The following is a 24361-nucleotide window of genomic DNA, read 5'->3' as shown; positions in this document are numbered from 1 at the left end:
CCAGCATCATTTGCCAACATATAGTACGGCAGCTGAGCTTAGATCTGAACAGTTGGTTGTGGGATCACTTAGCCTTGTTGACTGAATGCTGCTTCAAGGGTTGACACCTCTTAATTATGCCTGGCATGTCCTCCTGCACTGAGCCATTGAGTGTCAAACTAACTTCAATGGAATTAAGAGCTATGCACCCATTATGCGTGCCCATCATGTTCAGCTAGTTGCCACTGTCCCTGTCTGACAAGATAATAACCTGCCCACATATAGATTATAATGGGATAGGCTAGGAAAGCCAGACAGATTCCCCACCAGCCCAAAGAACAGCAGTATCTGGTCTCCTGGTATCTCAATGCAACACAAACTAAATTAGGTAAAAATAAGTTGGACTTTTTATTCTTAGTTAGAGCTTTATTAACCAATTGCAGTAACAATGTTAATACACATTGTCAAAGGGTTTTAGTGGTCCTTTAATGCAGAATAGAACAACAATTGTACAGTCAGGATGGAACAAGATAAATCAGTGCCAATGGCTCTCACTTTTGCTGTGAACTTCAAGACAACTTAACTATTGTTTTTAAAAAAGTCTCAAACAAGGCACTGATCAAAGTTGGCAAGCAATTTTCAAAAAACTGTAATGTTACATGTTGAATGAAACATGTTCTGGTCTAGAGAAGGTACATTAAATGGACCACTTAGCAGGGACAAAATTTCATTCTTACTTCAATGATAAATTGATCTTTCAGAAAAGAACCATTTGGAATAGATCAGAGTTGAAAATAAGTGGAAGCAATCTGAGAATACGTTTAAAAACATAATCAGGACAGTGTAATTATAACAAGGGAGCTTTCCAATAGGTGGCACTCTACTGCATCACACAACTACTCCTCTACTTTCACTCCTTCTACTTTCACAACATCTTTCCCCAGCTTTTCAGCAACGGCACTGCGGCTTACATCTTCCATGGAATTGAACTGCAATGTGGCCTTGACACCTGGGGGAACACATGGGAATGTATTATACACAGCAAAATCTACCATAAAGCTCTGTATGAACAAAGAAATCCACAGTTTTAGGGAACTCTCCACTCTTATTATGTATTTGAAAACAAAAGAAAAATCAAAAACCTATTTAAAGGGTTCTAATTTTATGAAAAACGCAAAAACAGGAAACAGTGATGCTCTCAGGGATGAAGTGCAAAACTAGGTTAGGTATGTCACATGCTGTGGGGTATTGCCAAAATCTCAAATATTTAAAGTTTCTGGATTTTAGGTGGAAAGACATTAAAACTGAGACTCTGAAGTAAAATCTAAATTAAGAACATGAAGCTATAGAGGCAAGACCATAAATAGGATCAAAAAGAACAGGCTGCAAGAAATAAATGACTTGTTGTTAAATGAGAATCTGAGGAAGACACCACAGAACAAACAATCATGCAGGAAGGACAAAAAAAAATTGGAAGATCTCATCACCCCCACTGTTCCTCAGCACAGATAAACATCAAAAATCTCTTATAAAATTTGCTACATGATTCAAGATCATTACAGTAACTACACTGCAGAGCTGAACTTTTTCAAGAAGTTTGTGACATCTTAAAATGGTGAAAAGCAAAATAGAAACGTAATACTTTAATTCAAAAAACAAATCTCAAATACACTGAAGTGGATGCCCAATTCAAATTTCTACAGAAGCACAGTGTAAAATAATAAGTGAACCAACCTTGGAGTTTTGTCTTCACAATATTTATCGCTGATGCAAACTGTAGTTTTTGTTTCGCTGGTGCTTTTTCTGGACACCTAGAAAATCCAAAAAGATTTACGTTGGGAAAATGTGACTTTTAACCTTTTGTAAACCGCTTCTCCTGCTAGGAAAAGTAAAATCTTGACAACATGACTAACATGGTGTTCAATGTCTTAAATGCTGGAAATACTTGCAGCATCCCTGAAGAAAAAGACAGTAACAGGAATCCAACAGAACTCTTAAGATAGAAATGTGACAGGCCTCAACTCCATTTTGATTTATTCCCCATCTCCTCTCCCTAACCTTTGCCTGTTAAGGACAACGCAGACCTTCAGTCAGGGAGACCAAACACCGATCTGGTGACCATTTTATGGAACATCTCCATTTAGTCACACGATTGAGCTTCCAGTGGGTTTGCCATTACAGTTCATCACTTTGCTCCTCTCACTAACATATCTGTTCTGTCTGTTCCAGTTAGGTTCATCCAATTTGTGGCAGACATCATGGATTTAGCCCATCATCCCTGCACTGGCACTTCAAAAGAGCCAACCTCCTGCTTCACTGCGCCTCCCCCACCCCAATACCATGGCAGACTATATCCATCTAAATAATCAACATCGTTAATGCCTCAGATGAACTGGCCTCCTCCACATTTCCACGCAGTGCATTCTAGACCCCTAATTGAGTGAAAAAAGGTTTTCCTCACTTCACCCTTGCTTCTTTAGCAATTCTCTAATTCGATGCCCATTTTGTTCCTTCTCCAGTTGGAGTCGGTTTCCCCCATCTACTCTATCCATGGTTTCGAAAACCTCCATCAGATCACCTGTCGGGAACTCTTCTCTAATGAGAACAGTCCCAACTTCACCATATCCTTATCCCTGACACCATTCTCGTACATCACGTCTGCACTCTCTCCAACGTGTTCACATCCTTACTATAATGTGGCACCCAGAAATGAACACAATGCTCCAGCTGAGGTCTAACAAGTGTCTTCTACAAGTTCAACATCACGTCCTTGCTCTTTAACTATGGCCCTTATAATAAAGTCAAGGATACTGTGCAGCTTTACTTATTGCGCTCTCCCCCTGTTCTGTCACTTTCAATGATTTGTGCACATACACAAACAGGTCCCTCTGCTCCTGCACTGTTTAGAAGAGTTGTACCCCCTATTTTGTCTTTCAAAGTTCTTCCTACAAAAAATGCAACATCTCATGTTTTCTGCACTGAAATTCACCTGCAACCTAATTGCTCACCCAACCAACATGTGTCCTTTTGGAGATCTCCTCACAGTTTGACAATGATACCGTTTGCTATCAATTCTGTACAGATTTTATTACGGATCCTTTATTCCATATTCTACAGCTTTCCTCAAGTCTGTTGTGTGGCACTGTATTAAACACCTTCTGGAAATCTAAGGTTTCCCTCATTGGGCCTGTCCCCTTTTCAAAAATCTTTTGCAACTTCGTTAAACATGATTTCCCCTTTAGAAATCCACAACTATTCTTCCTAACCGACCTACTTTTTGCCATGCGACTACCGATTTGATCCTGTATAGCTGTTTCTAGAAGCTTTCCCATCACTGAAGTTAAATTGACTGGTCTGTAATTGCTGGGCTTATCCTTACAAGCTTTCTCGTACAAATCCATCGTGTTTGCAATTTACCAGTTCTCTGGTCCCTCCTGAGTCTAGGGAAGATGGAAAGATTACAACCAGTGCCCCTGCATTTCTACTCTCACTTACTTCAAAATCCTTGCATGCATCTCATCCAGTCATGGAGCCTCTACGGACCTTTGGATTTGTTTATTCCACATTTTCCATTAGAGGGAATATACTTGGACTGTATCTGAACCATCTCCTCTCAGAAAGGTAGTTCACCGTTCAGTTACTGCTTTTCCCACCAATTCTGGCTTGTCCAACCTTATTCTTGCCCATTAAAATCATCCTACACCTTTTGAAACAATGATCATTATCTCCTAGGTGTGCCCATACTAATACTTGATCCATTTGGCCCGGCTCATTCCCAAGAACCACCTGTGCATTTTTTTGCTGGACTGGAGACAGAGTGCTGTCAGAAACACGCCTGCACTCCAGGAACATTTGCCCCTCACTGCGCCGTACAAATATCCCAGTCTATGTTTGGATAATTTAACTCTCCCATTATAACTACACTATAACGTTGGCATTTCTCATTACCCTTAAAATTTGTCCCTCTACATTCTTTCCACTAGTTGGCAGTCTATAGCCAGACGTAAGATGTAATCGTAGCCCACAAGGAACTCAGTTCCAACCTCTGTTCAGGGGCTATCTTCCCTACAGCCAATCTGTGTTCCAGGAATCCAAAACCCTCCCTCCTGCACCATCTTTCCCATCACTCATTTATCTGCCTTCTCCTATTTTTGTACTCACTTGAATGTGGCACTGGGAGTAATCTAGAAATTACAACATCTGCTTGGTAACAAGGTTGATGTAAAACAGATGGTCCCCCTTGTGGGACAGTCTTGAACATGAGGTCATAGATATAGAGTGAGAGGAAGTAGCTTCAAAACCGAGAGGAGGAGAAATTACTTCTGAGGGTTGTGAATTTGTGGAACTTGCTGCCCCAGAGTATAGTGCAGACAGAATCAAATTCAAGAAATAGATATGTTTCAGATGAAAAGCAGGATTAAAGAGCTATGGGGAGCAGGCAGGAAGTGATTGGAGACCAGGGTAAGATCAACCATGATCCTGATAAATGGATGCACAGGCTTGAAAGGCTGAACTCTCTCCTAATTCCAATGTTCCTGCTTCCCTAAATTCCAACTGTAGGACCAGATCTGCCTTCCTGCCCAAGCTACCAATACCAACATGGACCACAATCTCTGGTTTTTCACCCCCAGATGAATACCTTGCAGCTATTGAGATCCTAGACCCTGGCACCAGGGAGCTAACACATCATCCTGGAGTCACGTTGACAGCCAAAGAAACTCCTAACCGATGAACCCTCTGTCACTATCACGCCTCTTTCCTTCTCCCTTCTCCCTCCTCCCCACCTCCTGTAAAGTCAGGTTGCTCACGGTGCCACAAACCAGGCTCTGACTACACACTTGAGGAACCAGTGCCCTCATCAGCTTCTGCAATGGAAAACCTGCTTGAGAGTAGGACCCCAGGGGTGTCCTGCATCACCTGCCAGTTTCTCCTGGACTGTCTGGTGGTTACTCGTTCCCTTCAACCCTCCAGATCCTTAAACTGTGGTACAATCACCGCTTTGAATGTGCTATCCATGTAACTTTCAACCTCATAGATATGCCAGTCATTGTTCTGTAGCTGGAAGCACTTTCTAAGCATATGGTTGTCTCAGACACCAATAGGGTACATTAATTCCCCATATTACAGTCTGTACATTCCACTTTACCAACCTGCAATGCCATGTCTTAAACTAATTTATTTTCTTAATTACTTAGTCTAAAGCATATTTTCTTACATTAAATTCACTTTCCATCCCTTATCCTACTCTGGCTTATATTACTTCATTATACAGGCCCCAACTTTTCACTTATTTCTGGTATTTGAGTTAATCAATTTTTTCAAATACTAGGCCCAGCGGGGAACTCAGTCCAGTGTTTGTCATGTTATATGGGGGAAATCCTAGACACTCCTGGCAGTCTGGGTGACATTTACAGGAAGCATCACTGATTTGACCAGCTTCAGCACTGGGTTTTGGAGCTGGGTTTTGCAGTCAGAAAGGGAATGATTGACCATCAGTCAGAAGAAGAGTAGTAGGCAAGCGGTCAGCAAAGTCCCTGAATGCATCTCATTTGAAAATAGATTTTCAGGCTGGAAATTGGCAAGAATGACTCTCGGAGTTCAGCCAGAGCCTAGCTGAAGAAGAGGAAGGCAATCAGAAAGAGACGGAGAACAATAGCGGTAGGAGATTCAATAGTAAGGGGTCAGACAGGCATTTCTGAAGCCACTGATGTGACTCCAGGATGGTGTGCTGCTGGTGTCAAGGATGTCACTTAATGGCAGGAATGCGTTCTAAAGGGGAAGATGGCTGGTCAGAGAGACCATGCTTCACATTGGGACTAACGACACAGGCAGATAAAGGAATCGGGTCCTGTGACAAAAATCTGGGGAGCCAGGCAGATTATAAATCAGGTTCTCAAAAGTTGTAATCTCAACATTACTCCATGTGCCACTTTCTTCAGTGAGTATAGGAATAGGCAGATGAGACAGTATGCATGGTTGTAGAGTTGGAGCATGAGGGAGGGGGCTTTAGATTCCAGGTTACCAGACTTGTAAGGAAGATGGGTCACGTGCACATTGGAACTGAAGCAGAATAGAACCAAGATCCTTGTGGCGAGGTTTACTAGTATGGTTAGTGGGGGGGATAAGCATGGGATAAGCAGGGGCATGGGATTTACTGCACAGCTAAGTATTGGGTCAGTCCAAAAATGCAAATATAGTCAAAGTTAAGGGACAAAGGAGCAGCACAAGGCTGAATGGCATTTATTTTAAAAGCATGAAGTCTTGCAAGTAAGGCGAATAGAGTCAGAGTCACAGCACAGAAACAGACCCTTCGGTCCTACTTGTTCATGCCGACCAGATATCCTAACTGATCTAGTCCCATTTGCCAGCATTTGGCCCACATCCCTCTAACCCCTTCCCCATTCATATGCCCATCCAGATGTCTTTTACATGGTGTAACTGTACCAGCCTCCACCACTTGCTCTGGCAGCTCATTCCATACATGCACCATTTTCTGTACCCCAGCCTATTCAGCCTCTCCCTATAGCTCAAACTTTCCAATGCTGGCAACACAAGGGTATGTTGATTAAAGCAAGAAGATGAGATAATTGCTATTAGAGATGTGGTTGAGGGTGGGGCAGGACAGTCACTTCAGTACTGTGGAGTATAATATTTAGGCAAGATTGGAGACTGACAGCTGGGGGGTTTAATTAAGGAGAATATTGCAGTTTTGAAGAAAGGGGACAGTTCAGAGGACGAGGACAGAATTGATTTGGCTAGAGCTAAGGAATAAGAAGGGTGCAGTTACACTGATCTGTTTAATCTGTTGACCACCAATTAGTGGGAAGGGTATGGAGGAATAAATCTTCAATGAAATTAGAGCGGTTTAAACATTGTAATGGGGGAACTTTAAGGACCAACACAGACAGGGTAAGGAGGTACTGCAAGGAGCAGCAAAGAACAAGCATTCTTAGATTGTTCAGAGATAGTAAGAACTGCAGATGCTGGAGTCAGAAATAGCAGTGTGGAGCTACAGGCACACGGTAGGCCAGGCAGCATCCGAAGAAGGGTCCCGACCCGAAACGTCAACTTTCCTGCCGTTCTGATGCTGCCTGGCCTGCTGTGTTCCTCCAGCTCCACACTGTTGGTTTTCAGGAGAATTGCCTACAGCAGTGTCTCACCCAGTAAGAAGGAAGGCATTGCTAGACCTGCTTCTCAGGAATTAGATGGGCCAGGTAGATCAAGTTTGGCTGAATAAATAGGAGTGGAACTTTCAAAGAGATGGCCTGGGCACAGTCAAGGTATGTCACCGCAAAAGAAAGGAAAGGAAAGGCAGACCAACCAAATTCAAAGCTCCACGAATGACAAAGGAGATAGAAATGAAGTTAAAAAGAAAAAAAAAAAGTGTGCTTGCTATAAGAGTCAGGCAGTAAATTGAGAACCATAAGGAATACAGAAAGTGCAGAAAGGAACAGAAAGAACAATTTTGAGAAGCGAAGAGGGATTATGAAGAACGACTGGCAGCCAACATAAAGGGAAATCCCACAGTTTTCCATATGCACATCAATAGTGAAAAAAGGTAGCGAGGAGGAGGAGTAGGACCAGTTTGGCACCTTCACACACAGGGGACAATTTCAAAGTGTGCTGACAACACAAAACTTGGGAGAATTGGAAAGAGGACAGCGCTGAACTTCAAAAGCACATGGACACATTGGAGGAGTGGGCAGATGGGTGATATTTGAAGTTCAAAATGGAGAAGTATGTGGTGATATACTTTGGTACAAAGAAATGGACAGACAGCATAAAACAAAGGGTACTGTTCTAAAGGGTTTGTGCTGGAACACAGAACATGAGAACATAAAAGCTATGAGCAGGAGTGGACAATTCAGCCCCTCAAGCCTGCTTCACCATTCATCACAGTCTCTCAGCTGATCTCATCTCTGCCTCATAATTGTACTGAATCCTGGCATTATATGTGTACATAAGCCATTCAAAGTAGCAGGACAACAAAGAGTACGGTTTCTAAAGCACAGTATTCTAGGCTTCATTGACATGCAATGTCAGCAGGGAGATTACGGATTTATAAGATACTGGTCAGACTTCAGCTGGAGTATTCTGTCCAATTCCAAGTGCTATACAATGAGAAGATGAATACACTGCAGAGGGTGCATAAGAGATTTACAAGAATAGCTGCAGGGATGAGACACTTCAGTTCTGGAGTAAGACTGGACAAAATCAGACAAACAGAAAATGCTGGAGACACTCAGCAGGTCTGGCAGCATCTGTGGAGAGAGAGAAAGAGAGTTAAGGTTGAGTCCAATACAAGTTTCTCCAGCATTTTTTGATTGTTTTCCCCCTTTTGGATTTACAGAATTTGCAGCATTTTGCTCTGTTGCAGAAGTTAGGGCAGTACTCCTTGGGGAAAGAGAAGGCTAAGTGGAGATTTGACAGAAGTTTCCAAAATCATGAACGGTCAAGACAGTAGACTGGGAGAAACTGTTTTTTCATCCAGGAACAGAGGGACAGTTTTAAAGCATTTTACAAGAAAAACAAAAGCAAGCTGAGAAAAAAAAAAAGCTTTTCCAAAAACAGTGAGTACATACGATCTGGAACGCACTGTCTGGAAGTATGACAGAGGCAGATTCAACTGGGGCAGTAACGAGGATATTGGATGATTATTTAAATAGAAACAATGCACAGAGTTGCAGGGGAGAGACAGATTAGCACCAAGTTAAAACGTTCAGAGAGCTGGTGCAGACAGGACTGGCCATATGGCTAGCTTCCTTCTGCAGTGTAAAAATTTAGTGACTTCCTGTAGCAGTCTAGTAGCAGGATTACTCCATCTATTGTAGCAACAGATACTGCATCGTCTATTGTAAGAGTCGAAAGGGATTGAGCAACAGAAAGTTTTCAAACACCACGGCCTTTACGAAGGCTTGGTATGAAGTGGTCAATTTGTTGGACAGTACTGATTCCAGTTTAAAAACCAAAAGAACTGCGGATGCTGTAATCAAAAACAGAAGTAGCCGGAAAAGCTCAGCAGGTCTGGCAGCGTCTGTGATGAGAAATCAGAGTTAACGTTTCAGGTCTGGTGACCCTTCCTCAGAACCAGCATTCTTTGTTTGCAGCTGGATCATATACAGAGCTAAATAACTTAGTCTGCCTGTTTGGAAATTAGGGAAGACCTTTTGCAGAACAGAGGTAGGAATTTAATACAAGCACAGAGATAAATCAGTTTTGAAACTTAATATACACACAAGAGACCATCCTAATGTTTCATGTCTTTCCATTCAGTGCTAATAACCACAAGGAAATTTACTGCAGCTAACATACCAATTTACAATCACCAGATCATCTTTGACGAGGGAGTTCGTTGTTTCATAACAGACATCATAAATCACAATGCAGCAACAGTCAGACTTGAGGTAGCTTAAGAACTTCAGAAAGTCATCTTCAGATGGTTTCTTCACATTGTCAAATTCCTCATTGTCAAATTCCTCATTCACAATGACATATCGATCATCGTCACTAACGCGCAAACAAAGAAACTTTCTCCTTTGCTCTGACTTTCTGGACACTATCTTCATTAGATTGAAGGCTTCAACAACTGAATCTTTGACCTGGATACCACAGTCCTGAAAGAAAGAAAAATACAGCCTATTAAAAAAGACAAACTCATTAGCCTGTGGTTTATCCAATAAAACCAAACAATAGTACATTCAAAAGGTGAGCCTCCATTTTCCAATATACAACTAGAGGTCAAAGTCCAATCAGACAGGAGTCTCTCCAACCGTGCAGAGAAGACTATTACTGATATCCTGCAAAGCCCTCACAGAGATTACATTCATCACAGCCTTAAATTTCCTTAACTTCTCCTATCCACAACTCTAACTACATTTGGAGTGCGATAATCGAAATGGAGGCCACTTCTGCTTGATTTACACTATTGGAAGTTTCCAAGCTCATTTGTGCTTCTAGAAAGCTCTACTTACCAAGATATCATGAGCCTCATTTGTTTATATGAGCCAGAATCAATGATAAAGCAACTTATCCTGGAGATGAGTCAATGGAAAGACTGTTATCCAAGGTTGATTAGAACAGAGTGGCTTGCTAGGCCACCTCTGAGGCAAAAGGTTTGTTTTCTGTGCTTCGATCAGACTGTGTATTAAAAGCACTTTACCCAAGTGCTGCTGGTCAGTGAAGGGACAAAAGGATACAATTTGGTTTGTGATTTAATCGATTTTGTTAACAAAATATTCCTCATTAAAAGCACAATGACAGCATTTCCCAAATTCCCACAATATTTTCTTTCTATCTTGCTCTGAGAAAGTATATCACCCCAAACTTCCAGGATGTCTGTTTCTATCCCCCTCACCCCAGACCATCCCAAACATTGTGGCCTTTAACTAGGTTACAAGTGGGATTCAAAGCATCAAATGGGGTCACACCAACACCCCTTACTGTTGCTTGCTGGGAAGATGCAAAGTATATCTCAAGTAGTCAGGGTGCCAAAAGGACAAATTGTGAGCTGGAAAAGCATCAATCCTCTCAGACGGGTTGTAACTGGTTCCCCTCAAACCTTTGTAAGCTCTTTGACCTTGGTTTCCACTGTTCTCTGTAGCCTATAGCTGCTGTTTTAAGCATATTTTGGCCAATATTTTGTCATGCCCGAATTCTCCAGCTGTGGGTCAATACAGAATGTCCAATTTTGGGCCCACAGCTGCTTGAACTACAGATTTTAAGTATCAACCAGGTGTAGAACTGCAGTCAGATTGTAGCTAGACTGCGTAAAGCCACAGGCTGTCCCCTGCATGGGAAACATAGCGATCCAATTCTTTATGCAAAAATATGTAAAACAAAGATTTCAGATTCACTTCAGCCAACTCCAGCCTAATACTGCCGTAACACTACCCCAACCGGAGACTCCTCCCAATCCGCAAATTTGTTTCTTAAAGCTGCATTAACTCCAACTGCCAAAAGCTAATTAAATAAATAAAATCACTTCGCTATATTAATTCCTTATAAAAGTGGAACTGTTGATGCACATTCTTCTCCCAAATCCTCAAAATGATCTGGCAATTGTGCAACTTAATGTGCTAAGAAAAAAAAGGTGTTTCTTCCCCATCCCCCACCAAGGGTGGAGTTACACTGCCATTTTGATACTAATGCAAGGTAATTTTGAACATTGAAATAGATGCATTCAAACCACTCAAATTTATACCAATGCCACGGCATAAAGTAGGAGACAGAGAACCATGAGATCAGTCTGTTGGGGCACTGGATATTGAGATGACAGAAATTAAGCAAAGGGTCAAGCTTGTGGACTGGATGTACATGGTCTGCTAAGCAGTCACCCAAAAGCTGCAGGAGAGATCATACTCAGTGATAGAAATACAAAAAAAAAGGTGCCATTTCATCCGGAAGGGGGTCTGGTGTCACGAAAGGAACAAAATTCTGAAAGGGTTTTGATAGTGTTTCATGATAGCATCATGCGGAAGCTGGTAGAGAAGGATTTAATGAATAAAGAGATTGGTGAGGTGAAATGGAGTGAAATGTGATCCTGTCATGGATTGGGAAGTGACAGGAAGAGCAGTGTAGGAATTGATATTGAGGGACATGCCTCGCCAGTGGAGTGGAACCCTAAACTTTTTTTTTGGGGCGGGGGGGGGGGTGCAAAAGAAAATACAAAATTTTGGAAAGTGGCCAACAACAGAATCATTGTGAAAAGAGGAAGAAAACAGGAGGATGAAGTTTTGCAAGAAATGGGGTGTGAAAGATTGCAGTCAAGCTAACTGCAGGAATCAGTGGACTTAACTAGCTGAGCATTTTCAACATTTTGTATCTCAATTTCAGTATCTGCAAGGTTTTAGTTTTGTATTTGGTCAAGTCTCATGCCTAATTTCATTTTAAACAGCTCCAGAATACACTGAATACTTTCAAAACATTTTACTTCTACTGTAAAGTGAACAATCAGACAGCCTGTAATCTAGCAGATCCAAGTAATTTTCCCTTTACAAAATGTGGTTTCTTCATTTCCAACATGTAGCTACTGTTAAGTTTGAATTGTTGCTTTCAGAACAGAACAATCAAAACAAGAAAATATCATGTGGCTTGACAAGCTATCAAAAAAATAACGAGGACTGTTAACAGCTAATTTTATCTGGCACTAATAAAAGTAGTAAACACACTAAATAGGAATTAGCATTAATGGTAATACCAAAATAGTTAACACCTTGATGTAATACAGTTTGTTTGCTGTTTGAGGTAAGAGGCAAGACAAGGCTAGACTGCAGGTTCATCACTTGCTTCAAAAGGAAATTCATAACTAATTATGCATCACCCTTCCTTGATCTATGATAATTATGAAGCTACTGTTCTGCTCTTGTTCAAGTGTCCAAACTGAACAATTACCAGATTGTACCGTCAAGAGCGGAACTCAAACTCTGCAGCAGGCACTCGTATTAATTAGAATTGGAAGCTGTTAAAGCGGAAGAAATTCTACAGAATTATTTACCAGTTTCCAAGCTTTTAGGCCAAGATTACTCTGTACAAATTTCCAGCTGGTCTCACCTGGCTTTGTGGAAATCTTTCCCAAATGCTTCCACTTGAAAGCCTAAAACCTAAAACCTAGTCAGGCCATACTTTTAACCATTTCCCTTAGTTTGTACAGTATCATTCGGTGACCCTTGCCTCCCCCCATCCAAAAAAAGTACTTTGATACTGTGTCTATGGATAATAGAACACCTTCTAGATCTCACGGCCACTTTGACTAGCTAGGCTCATGCAAACCAAGCTGAAAACGGAAAGCAGGCTAATAGCAAGCATCAATAATTAAGCAGAAAGATCACGTTACTTTGGCTTTTAAATTCCACAATAATTTTATTTAGTGCTCACAGAAAGTTAAATAAGGAACTTTTCCTTCATTTGTCAACCAAAATGGCAAGATGTATATCCAAATGATCTGTGTATTCATAAATTATGAAAAATTGTTATAACTGTTACTGAATACAATTTATCTTGAACATCAAGCTTAGCCTGTGGAACGTATCAAAACAAATGTGACTATATATATTCCTCTGGTTGTGAGCAACATATTAATTACATTTTTCAGATAGGGCAGAGCTAGAACAAAAATTAGAGGGGTGTGTTGGCTATGCAAACCAACTGTTACACTGCAAGCATCCTGGAGGCCTTGAGTCTACCATCCACAATAACCTACACCCCGCCCCAAAAAAAACTTCAAACACAACACCAGCTGGACTGACCCCAGCCAGTAAGGAATCGAGGTTCAGTGAGTGTTTCCCAAACTCTAAACTAAAACTTCCGGCCAGAGACATTTCTGCTAGCTGCAAGACTTCTTTGAGCCTTTAAAAGAGAAAGAATTGGTGACTCATTTACCACACCTACCATATACTGGTCGGACAGGTAAAACTACTCTTTGCTGCTAATACATTTCTACACAGATATGGGGAAAGAGGCGTCGCACACAGCGAAGGCTCACATGATAAAGGTCTCTTGTGGCGCAATGATAAGTATCCCCAGGAGAGCCGGGTTCAAGTCCCACCTGCTCCAGAGTGTGTAATAACATCTCTGAACAGAGAGATTAGGGAAAAATATAGGTTAAAAAAAAAGGCCCCAAAATAATTCAAATACAATGATGTTGCAGCTACTTTGTAACGAAGCAAAACAAAAAAAAATGAGAAGTGTCCTGGAGATAGCAAGAACTGCAGATTCTCGAGTCAGAGTCAACACAATGTGAAGCTGGAGGAATACAGCAGGCTAGGCAGCAGAGGGGCAGGAAAGTCGATGGACTGGGTGAAGGGCGTAAACCCGAAACGTCGACTTGCTGTGTTTCTCCAGCTCCACACTGTAATGAAGGAGCGTTCTGTTCGTCGGAGGTATCGAACAGCATAGAAACAAACAAACTTGGAGCCGAACAAGCCAATATAATAAAACAAAGAACAAAGAATTTTGGACATCAGTGGGAAGTAAGCAACGTTAATGTTTCGTGACTTCAATCCAATTTGGAAGTCGTATGGAAGTCGAATTGTCATACACAAAAAAAAAACTCCATCCAGTTGCCTCAAACTCGATGGACGAAACTTCGTTTATAAAGGCACTGGATCTCGAATACATAGATATAGATTTACATTTGGGCAACGGGATGTTCGCTGGATTCAGAAGAAAAGTTAAAGGCCGGCTTTGTGAAAGGGAAGAAGCAGAGCCCAGCACTCCCACTGACAACCTGCGACAAACCCGCAACTAAAAACACTTTTTCCCCCCCCTCCCCCCCAAGCATCGGGAAAGCGCACAACCTCTCTAATAAAATCAGCAGCCTTGAGGATGCTTGGCGAAACACTAAATTACTGCGACAGGAAAGAAAGGTAACAAAGTTTCATTCCACCTCAACTTTTCTTTGGAGAGCTCCGCATTTCTTACCATAATGTAACCGGCAGTAGCTGCTTGCTCTCCGTCGCTGCTCTCGATGGAACTGGCTGTTCTGATCCTCCCACTCGTTAATCCACTCCCTCCCCAAAATCTGCTGTTTACGCCTATTGAACACCATTCCCGCGCTCACCTGACACAGTCTGTTCCAGAGACAGTCTCTCAAAAAAACTTTTCCCCGCCCATTTTTAAGAAAAAAACCCAACATTTTGATTCATTCTTGGTTGGAGTAAATGACGCTGGTTTTGTCTTATTAAAGAAGGTGACTGTTGCCATACTTGGGCAGAGAGGAATTCCGAGACCGCCCACAATCTTCCTGGGAATGTGGCGCTTCCGGGGGGAGGGGGTGGAAAAAAGCCATTGAGTTTCCCCTTGACACCACAAGACCTCACAAAATAGTTCGGCGTTTTGTGGAGTGAGAATTTGGACACTGGGACGTTCTGGCGCTATTCAAATTCTACCTCTATTGGGGAGGAAGGAAGGCTCTTGTGACCCTCTGGCCTAGGAGGCCCGGATTCAAATTCCTACCTGCTCCAGAGAGGTGTGTAATAACATAACATCTCTGAACAGGCTGATCAGGAAAATATTTACAGGAGAGGAAGGAAAGTTTTAGTTTTCTGAAGTAAAAATCGTTCACCACATGAAAAAGGGCCAAAAATAATTCGGGTACAGACCCGGAGACATTGCTAACAAATTGCAACAAAGCAAAATTCAAACAAATGAATTGTATTTGCGTTCCTTCAAATTAAACTATGTGCATCTTCGATACCTTATGCAGATTTTTTTTTGTGTCATCTTCAAACTTGGCTGTAGTACTTTCATTTTCCTCAACCGAGTCATTAATGTATATTGTAAATAAGTGTAGCTCAGCATTAATCCCTGTGGCACTACTAGCTACAGATTGCCATCTTGAAAATGCCATTCTTATTCCAACATTCAGTCTTTTATTAATTATGCTAATATATAACCTCTGATGCTATGGACACAAATCTTATTATGTAGGCTAACATGCAGTACCTTCTGAAATACCTTGTGGACATCCAAATATATTATGTCAACTGGGGCTCTTCAAGTGCAGTGGTAGTGTCCTAATCTTTGAGCCAGAACAGCCCAGATTCAAGTCCCACCTGCTCCAGAGGTGTGTCATTACAGCAGTCTCACTGAGTAGTAAAGTAACAGCCTGACATAATCATAATCCTTGAATCACGCTTTACAACCATTGTATCCTCTCTCAGTATTTCATGTCCCACCAGCAGGACATCAGCACAGTGGAATGCAGACAGGAGGATATTGCCCCATCTTTGTTCAAATTTGATTTCAGACCCATGAAGCCTCATGGCATTTGATCAGACTTGGACAAAGAAATCCCCTAATTACCTTTTACCACTTTGAGCACCACTTGGAGGAAGCACAGAGGATGGCAAGGGCACAGAAACTATTATGGTTGAGGACTTCAATGTCAATCACTAATAGTGGCTCAGAGGCACCACTACTGATTGAGCTGATCAAGTCCAGAAGGACATATCTGCCATATTTGGTTTGGAGCAACTAGTGAGGGAGCCTAAAAGAGGGATAAAATTATTAGACATTTTTCTTATTGATCTATCTGTCTCAGACTCATTCCAACCAACACAGTATTGGAAAGAGTGACAACTACATGATCCTCATGAAGACAAAGTTCCCATGTTGCACATGTGGTAAATGAAAGAACACTTCTGGAAGCTAAAAACTGGCGTCCATGAGGTGCTTTGGGTATTCAAAGGCATCAGAATTGTATCCAACCATAATCTATAACTTCATGGGCTGGCATATCCTACACTGTATCATTACCATCAAGCCAAGAGATTGACCTGGTTCAATGAAGAATGCAGGAGGGCATGTTAGGAGCAGCACCAGTCACACTTAAAGATTAAGTGTCAACATGAAGTTACAATGTGACATGCCTAACAGTGGAAGCAGGAAGTGATGGACAATGATTTCACAAACAATGGATCAGGTCAAAGCAGTCCTGCCACATCAGTAACAAATGGATTGTGATGGACAATTAAGCAACTAACAGGAGAAGGACCCCTCACTATCTTTAATGATTGGGAAGCCCAGTGCATCAGTGAAAAACACAAGGCTAAAGTGTCTGCAATTGTCTTCAGCCAGAAGTAGCAAGTGTATGATTTATCTCCTGAGGACCCAACATCACAGATGCTAGTATACAACCAACTCAATTCACTCTATGAGATAAAAAGGAATGGCTAAAGGTGCTGGATACTGCAAAAAGCAGTGGGCCCTGACAATTCCAAAACTGGCTGAAACCCTAACCAAGCTGGTCCATTGGCATCTACCTGATAATGTGCAAAATTGCTCAGTTGTGTCCCATCTATCAAAAACAGGGCAAATTCAACCCAGCCAATAACTGGTCCAACAACTTTTTGATCGTAAAGAAAGTTTTTGAATAGTGCTTTTAAATTGTGCTTACAGAAAAGAAACCTACTCACTGATATTCAATTTGAGGGTCACTTGGCCTCAGTACTGCTTGGTCCAAACATGGACAAAACAGCTGAACACAAAAGGTGAAGTAGGAATGACTACCCTTGATGTTAAGCCAACATTTAACCAAGTGTCAAATCAAGAAGCCCAGGCAAAACTGTAGTCAATGGGAATCAAGAGGAATACTCTCCACTAGTTGGACACATACCTGGGACAAATGAAAGTTGTATTTGTTGGAGACCAGTCATCTTAGTACAAGGACATGTCTTCAGGACGCCCTCAAAGCGGGGTTTTAGGTCCAAACATCTTCAACTACTTCATAATTGAGCTTCTCTCCATCATAAGGTCTGAAGTGGTGATGTTTGCCCAGTATTCAGCGATATTCATGAGTTCTCAAATACTGAAGCTGCCTGCATGCCTATGTAGGAAGATCTAGACAACATTCAGGGTTTGAACTGATGAATGGCAAGTAACATGGACACCACTCAAGTGCCAGGCAATGACCATCTTCTTTTAACAATTGATGACTTTGGCATGGGGTGGGTGGAAGGAGGTGTGTTGCTGGTTACCATTACCAGAAGATGAACTGGATCAGCCCATATAAGTGCTGTGGCTACAAAAGCAAGTCATTGGATGGGAATTTTGTGGCAAATAATTCACTTCCTGACTTCTCAAAGTCAACATCTGCCACCTACAAGGCACAGATCAAGCGTCTGAAGGAATACTGTGAAATTGCCAGGATGACTGCAGCTCCAACAAAACTCAATAGTTTTAATCATCCAGCTCAAAATAATCTATTTTATTGACAGTTCATGCACCAAATTATTTCACTTCCTCCACCGTTGGCAGCAGTGTGTACCATATACAAGATGTACTACAGTCCCTGTGACAGCACCTTCCTAAACCCAAATATTTATGCTAGAAGGAAAAGGGTGGCATCCTGACTGGGAAATATATTCACTGTTCCCTACCATTGTTGGTTCAAATTCCTTGAATTCTCTTCTGAACCGCACTGTGGGAGTACTGTACCAGATTGACTGCAACGGTTCAAGAAGGCAACTCATCACCACTTTTCCTAGGGCAATTAGGAATGGGCAATAAATGCTGGCTTCACTGATGCCTGTGTCCCCTTAAAGTATTAACAAAATGTTAATGATTCCCTCAAATAGGTAATGACCAAATAATCTCTCCTGACTTTCAATGGCAACACCCTCACCCTTGCGTGTAATATCTTGGAAGCTAATCCAGAAATGTAACTGGGCGAGCCATATCATCAATGTTATTTAAAAAAAAGCAGGGTAATGACTGTGTAATTGTGACAAGCGGCTTCTCTCCTGACCCCCTTTTTACATCCTATTACTTCCTTTAAGGCAGGAGTGTGGTGGAACACTTGCATGGTCACATGCAGCTATAAACAATTTATGTTTATATAATGCCTTTAACTGAACGAAAAAATGTCTCAAAGTACTTAACACAATAAACACAGCACAGCCCAGGGGAGAACAAGCCACTTAATTGTAACAAAAACAGAAATTGTGGGAAAAAGCTCAGCAGGTCTAGCAGCATCTGTGGAGAGAAATCAGAGTTAACATTTTCGGTCGAGTTACCCTTCCTCAGAAGGGTAATTTTGTTTCTGATTTACAGCATCTGCAGTTCTTTCAGTTTCCACTTAATTGGTATCATTGCTACTAGATCCAGTTTTCAAACAGTGCGTCCCCAATGCACAAGCTGTTCTATGCTCTTTTTACAGGATGCAGTGCTGATACTGACTAAGCTTATTTGGTGACCAGTGACTTACTTTGTGTCCAATAAGACACCGCTTCAATTCTCTCTCTAGGAAGGGTTTCTACTCTCCCAAAAAGCAATGTGCCTGACAATATGCAGAGGATGTTTCACATTAATACCTTTTATGCTGGAAGTTAATAATGCTTTAATATATCAAAATTAAACACTTCCTGACCTGTTAGTGAATATAAAGGGTGACTTCGGGGCTGCTCCCACAAATGATGAAAGTAATAAAATTCTCCAAACAGAAACAGAGTAGTGCTATACTGAGAAATGTCTATCTGTGCCTATTTGGCATATTTTTTTTCCCCATGCTGCTATTGTAAGCTGTCTGTGACTCAAATGAAGATATCTACCTGCATGTGTGCAATCCCTGATGACACTGCCAAATCATTTTGTCATTTGCTTAAGGACCAGTGACATCTTTTGTGTAAATTATATGGAGTTTCAGATCGCAGGTACTTTCAAAGAGAATAAAACAAAGATCCCACAATTTTGAATAAGCCAAATAAAGTTCACTGTACAAGGTTAGAAAAGTGAAAAATAATTATATTATATACATACATATAAAATATTGGACATCAGAGTACAAATTAACATGAAGTAAATGTGGGTGAACAGATAAACTGTGAACATCCTATAGTGGTCATTAGTTAGCTAATGTGGTCAAGACAGATTCCACGATTTCTCAGCAACAGATCCCATCCCAAGATAAGAGTGAAAATATGGCTCACCAGATCTCATTAAAACTTCAATTTTTTTCATATGGGACTCTGAATCTTCACTTTTGAAGTTCTAGCATTAGAATGCCCTCAAAAGCCATTCCACATTGGAATATCTCAATGATTTATCAGATCCTGGTAGTTCAATCTCTTCCCATGAGATTACATCCCACTGGATTCCTGAGGGTGCACTTCAATACCTACTCACTGGAATACTTCCTGCTCTTTCATAGGCAGCTTGCTTCATTAAGCTGGCATTGTCCCATGTTTCTGTGAACCTCAATCTTCCTCAGCTGTACCAAGCATGGAATACTTTTGAGCTTGCTGCATTCCCATTTATCAAGTGGCTCATCAGACCTCAGTGAGTTCCCTGCCATTCAGAGCCAACAACAGCAATTTAGCTGGTATGAAGAAATTTTCTTTGTCTGCTCCTTTCTTTTCAACATAGAGCCAGCAACCTTCATTGTCTACCCATCTCCTCAGACCTTCTCCTGAGTCCTGACTGCCCGGTGACTTTGAACATCAGCACCTCTGTTCTCCTGCTTCTAAATACTTGACTGACCAGCAGTTCAAAGATAGTAACCTTCTGCTTTGACTGTCTCCTAACAATACTGAGTCATCTTTTCTGACTCTGTCATTGATTAAAACTGACTGCTGTCAGTTGAACTGCTGTCCACTAACTATTGAGCTAATCTGGATGACCTATCAAAACTTTCTAAAGGAGTCACTGCTTTATTTGTAGGCAAGAACGTGTGATTCAAGCACTGGAGTGTGCTTAAATGTTACAATTTCAACAAGATGCAAGCACACACAGTACAAATGGAGACAAAAAAATCTTATTGCATGCCAAAGCTGACAGCAAGCTGTTCAATTTGGTAAGAACTGCATACCAAAGTGTGTAATGGCCTAGTTCGTGGGTTGTTGTTTTTTGATGATGCCACAGTGACAGCAAAGACAGAAGTTCACTTGCAACAGCTTGTGTACCAGTTCTCCCTGCACTTCAAGGAATCGCATCAGGAAAACCAAAGTTATGGACCACTACATTGGGACTGTAACTTCCAGCAATGCTGTCACACTTTGGATCAATAATTACCAGCAATTTTCTCCTTGATGCTAAACTCCCAAGGCTGTAGTTATCATGTCAATGCTGAGATATCCAGTGTGGCACAACTGATCCCTCCTCCACATAACAGTGAAAATCTAGGACATTAGATTTCATTAAAACTTCAATGTTTTCACACAGGACTCCAAATCTTCACTTTTCAAGATCTTCCTTTGGAATGGCCTGTAAAGCCAACCCATATAGGAATGTCTCAATGACTGATCATATCCTGGTAGTTCAATCTCTTCCCATGAGATTACATTTCACTGGATTCCTGAGGGTGCATTTCAATGCGTAGTCACTGGAATACTTCCAGCTCTTTCACAAACAACTTGCTTCATTAAGCTGGCATTGCCCCAGGTTACTCCAAACCTCAGTCGTCTTCAGCTGTACCAAGCAAGGACTACTTGGTACAAAACTCCCTGTGTACCAGTCTTGTGTTCTCAGCATCATGCTTTATAGTTGCGTAGTACGGACAACTTATGCAAGATAAGAAAAGCAGCTGTACAGATACCACTTCTCCCAGGCAAACAAATATTGTGCTACTCCTAGGAAGCCAGAGTGCTGACTGTAGAAGTACACCAGCCTGCAGGGATCCCGAGTATGTCTGCTTTCTTGAGTCAGCAGAACTTGTTGAGCCAAATAGATGACAATCACATCCCCAAAGACATGCTCTTTGAAGAGATTGCTATTGGCTTAAGACCAACAGGTTGCCCACATCTACAATAGGAGGATGTCTGCAAGTGAGACTTCATGCTGACTAGGATCAGAGTTGATGCATGGGAATTCCGCTCTGCTGACAAGATGCCTGGAAACAAGCAGTCAAAAAAGGCATGAGAAAAGGCAGAGGGCATAAGAAATGACCAGAAAAGGGATCATGCTGGAAGGAAAATACATCAGTTGCCTCCACCTTTCACCTGTGCAAGCTGCAGAAAGGATAGCCACTTCTGCATTATCTTCTACAACCATAATCCATGATATTCAATCCAGAAGTGACATACATCTTGGGTCCACCTTCTCCCAAGTGGGACTGAACCCATCGATTTGGCTTCAAGTTATGACAGCCTGTGATCCTAATGATTGTATTAGTAATGCTATTCAAGACTGGGCCAGCCAGAGTCTTTGGGTTTAATGGAAGGGCACCTCATTTGCAGTCAGTGTGTGAGAATACCATCTCGGACATTTATTCAATACCTGCCAATCCATATGCATGAGAGCAGACAAAGCCATGTAAGGGTTGGTGTTTCTCATACCATGACACCTGGACGTTGCCATTACAATGATTCACCCCTGAGCAAGAGAAGTGAATATATATGTATATATATTTAATATTTCTTAGCCCCTTTGGGTTTTCGTTCCAAAAGACAAGCTGGTGGATTCCATGGTGCCCCTTATGGTTTCTGTCATTCTTCATTTATCTTGGTGCACTGCTTGTCACTGATACACTGGGCGACTAACCTTGATCCAAACTGAGAATTTTTGGACTTGGTCTCTCCCAGAACGCTGAAGACCAGAAGAAACTTTGTGGAATTTTGGTGCCCTTAAAGCTCAGAAGGTTAATTAAAAAAAAATTAAATCAAAACTCACCTTATCCAGCTCTGACTTAAATATACGGAACTTTGACCCTGTTTGTCTTCATCCATCTAATTAGTTCCTTCACAAAATCAGCAGCTCCACTTATTAAATGGTTTATTTTATCATTTTTAGAGTGTGTTGCCATAAGATTAAGTAATGAAAAGTTGTAAGTTTCAAACAGGTTTTAATAAACAACGATGGTTGGCAATTTTCTTTCAAAATATCTTAGCGTTCCGCCCATGGATTTGGACAAGAGCAGACCTGTCCTACCTGTATATCCTCCCACTCTACATTCAAAGCAGGACACACCCTGTAGGGCACAGGTTTTTTAATAAGTTCCTAGCTGAGCTTGAGAGGACCTCAGCCGACATGTGTGAGGCAGTTTGACACAAACCTATTCAATTGCAAATCCAGCAATAAAGTGTGGGTTATCCTTTCTGCAGAATCTGCTGCATTTTCTTCTTGAAAGGAATCATTCCTCCGTGACGTCATGGTGAAGAGGAAATCATTTTGGAGTGTAAAAGGACTAAAGTATTGATTTTCAGACGAGCGAAGCATGAAATATTAATAATCTCCCAATAAGCTTCCAATATTAATAATCTCCTCCATTTTATAATAACATCTATAGTCAAAAATATCAGCAGGGAGTAGGGCAAAGTATCCTGCCTGGGGTAGGTCTACATTAGAAGGACCGTCTGCCCAGGGACAAGAGTCTGATCTTGAATGTGAGACCACTTTCACAGTTCTGTCTTCAGCTGCCTGACAAAAACAATGTGTATTCAGATAGCATGTTTAGTGTGTTTAAACTGTAAGATGCTTTGCAGGAATGTAATCAAATAAAATGGATACCAAGCACTTAAAGGCGAGTTTAGGGGAGATGACTAAAAATCATGTCATAAAGTTGGGTTTTCTGTACCTATCCATGGTATTTTAGTAATGTTTGTCCATAGTCAGTTTGGTAACAGCTTGGAGATTGTGAGACGGAGGTGGAGAGGTAGATGTGAGCGGCAATATCATCAAGGGGAAGGTTGTGAGTAATGAAAGGAGTTGGTGTAGGAGTGGATCCCGGAGTAATATTAGAGATGACTATTTCGGTATAGGAGGAGAATCATTCAGAGACAATGGGCTGAATATTAGCAGACATCAGTGAAGTGTGATTTTTGTCAAGTTTCATGGAAGATTTTCTCTGCAAGGCAAAGCAAGATTTGTCATCTTTTCATCTCAAACTCACCTCATTAAATAGGTACCCTTATGGTGTCCCACTCACCCAGTGCTAGCTCACCCCCTGTGCCTGGGATATCCCTGGATCATTGGCACTGGTACTGTATTTAAAAGGCAGTTGTGCACCCAGTCAAGTCATGACAGACCCAAGCTGCCCTTGTGTGGTTTGATTAACTTGCCCCAGACATGGCAGATAAGGGGAAATTGGCAACGCATTTGAAGACTTTGAACATCCTGGTGGACAGACTGGTGCAGAGGAGGGACCTCCTCTTCCTCCAGACCTGTGAGACGTAGCCATGACACCGGAACCTGCCAGCCTGCTCCAAGTTTGCCACCCAGGTCTGTGTGGTCTTAGCCATGTAGAGGAATGCCCAGTATTGTAGCAAGAAAGTCAATGACCTTCACCAGGGTAAGTGCCACACTCTTCTCTCTGTGACCTCTCTTTATCTCCACTACTGCACTCACCTCCCACCTAACCCTCTCATGCATGAAACATCTTCTCTCCTTCGTTCTCAAACCACCAACTTCCCCTGATCTTTGTGCTGTCTATGTGCTCACTCAGGACAGCTGTGTCAGAAACTTTCACCTCATTCAATCCCTCCTGTGTCTCATCCAGGAGAAAAAGGCCCATAAAAGGGACAAAAGAGCCAGGTTAGGTGTTGGGTCTCTTGAAATTTGGATCCTTAGCCCCTTTCATGAGAGGATCTCGATCTTCTCCAACAAGGACTGGGATTGGTCCTGTGGAGATGTTGAAACACCCATGTCTCAGCAACAAAGTAAGAAGCTTTGCCCATTGTCCCATTGCCCATTGTCCCATTGCCCCCAGTGTGAGTGCATTCTCAACAGGCCTGATCTTTTACCCTTCAGTCACAATGCATTCCTTCTTTTGTCTCCTGCAGGAACCAGTAGCATCTGCATGGTCTCCTTGGTCAAATGGGCAATGCCACAAGACATTGCCACCTCTACCTCTGAGATAGAGAGCACAGATGGTTCAAAGGATGCATCAGCAAGACTACATCCTTTATTGCTCCACCAGCTTAGATACTAACACCTCAGAGGCTATGTTATCATG

At 41.8% G+C, this 24361-nt stretch overlaps 1 protein-coding gene across 1 annotated transcript; it reads right to left on the bottom strand.

Moving 5' to 3' along the window:
* Nucleotides 1-368: 368 nt before the first annotated feature.
* LOC109910572 (cofilin-1-like) lies at nucleotides 369-14530 on the bottom strand. Its single transcript, XM_020509788.2, has 4 exons — nucleotides 14398-14530; nucleotides 9292-9593; nucleotides 1714-1790; nucleotides 369-988 (listed from the first exon to the last, which is right to left on the bottom strand). Exons 1-4 carry the CDS (start codon nucleotides 14398-14400, stop codon nucleotides 876-878), a joined length of 495 nt encoding a protein of 164 aa, XP_020365377.2. The 5' UTR covers nucleotides 14401-14530; the 3' UTR covers nucleotides 369-875.
* Nucleotides 14531-24361: the final 9831 nt, after the last annotated feature.

The sequence above is a fragment of the Rhincodon typus genome, chromosome 9 (genome assembly GCF_021869965.1).
Source record: "Rhincodon typus isolate 14 chromosome 9, sRhiTyp1.1, whole genome shotgun sequence".
NCBI classification, from domain to species: Eukaryota; Metazoa; Chordata; class Chondrichthyes; order Orectolobiformes; family Rhincodontidae; genus Rhincodon; species Rhincodon typus.
The sequence above is the reverse complement of the archived record's forward strand: the minus strand, read 5'-3'. Positions and strand labels throughout refer to the sequence as shown.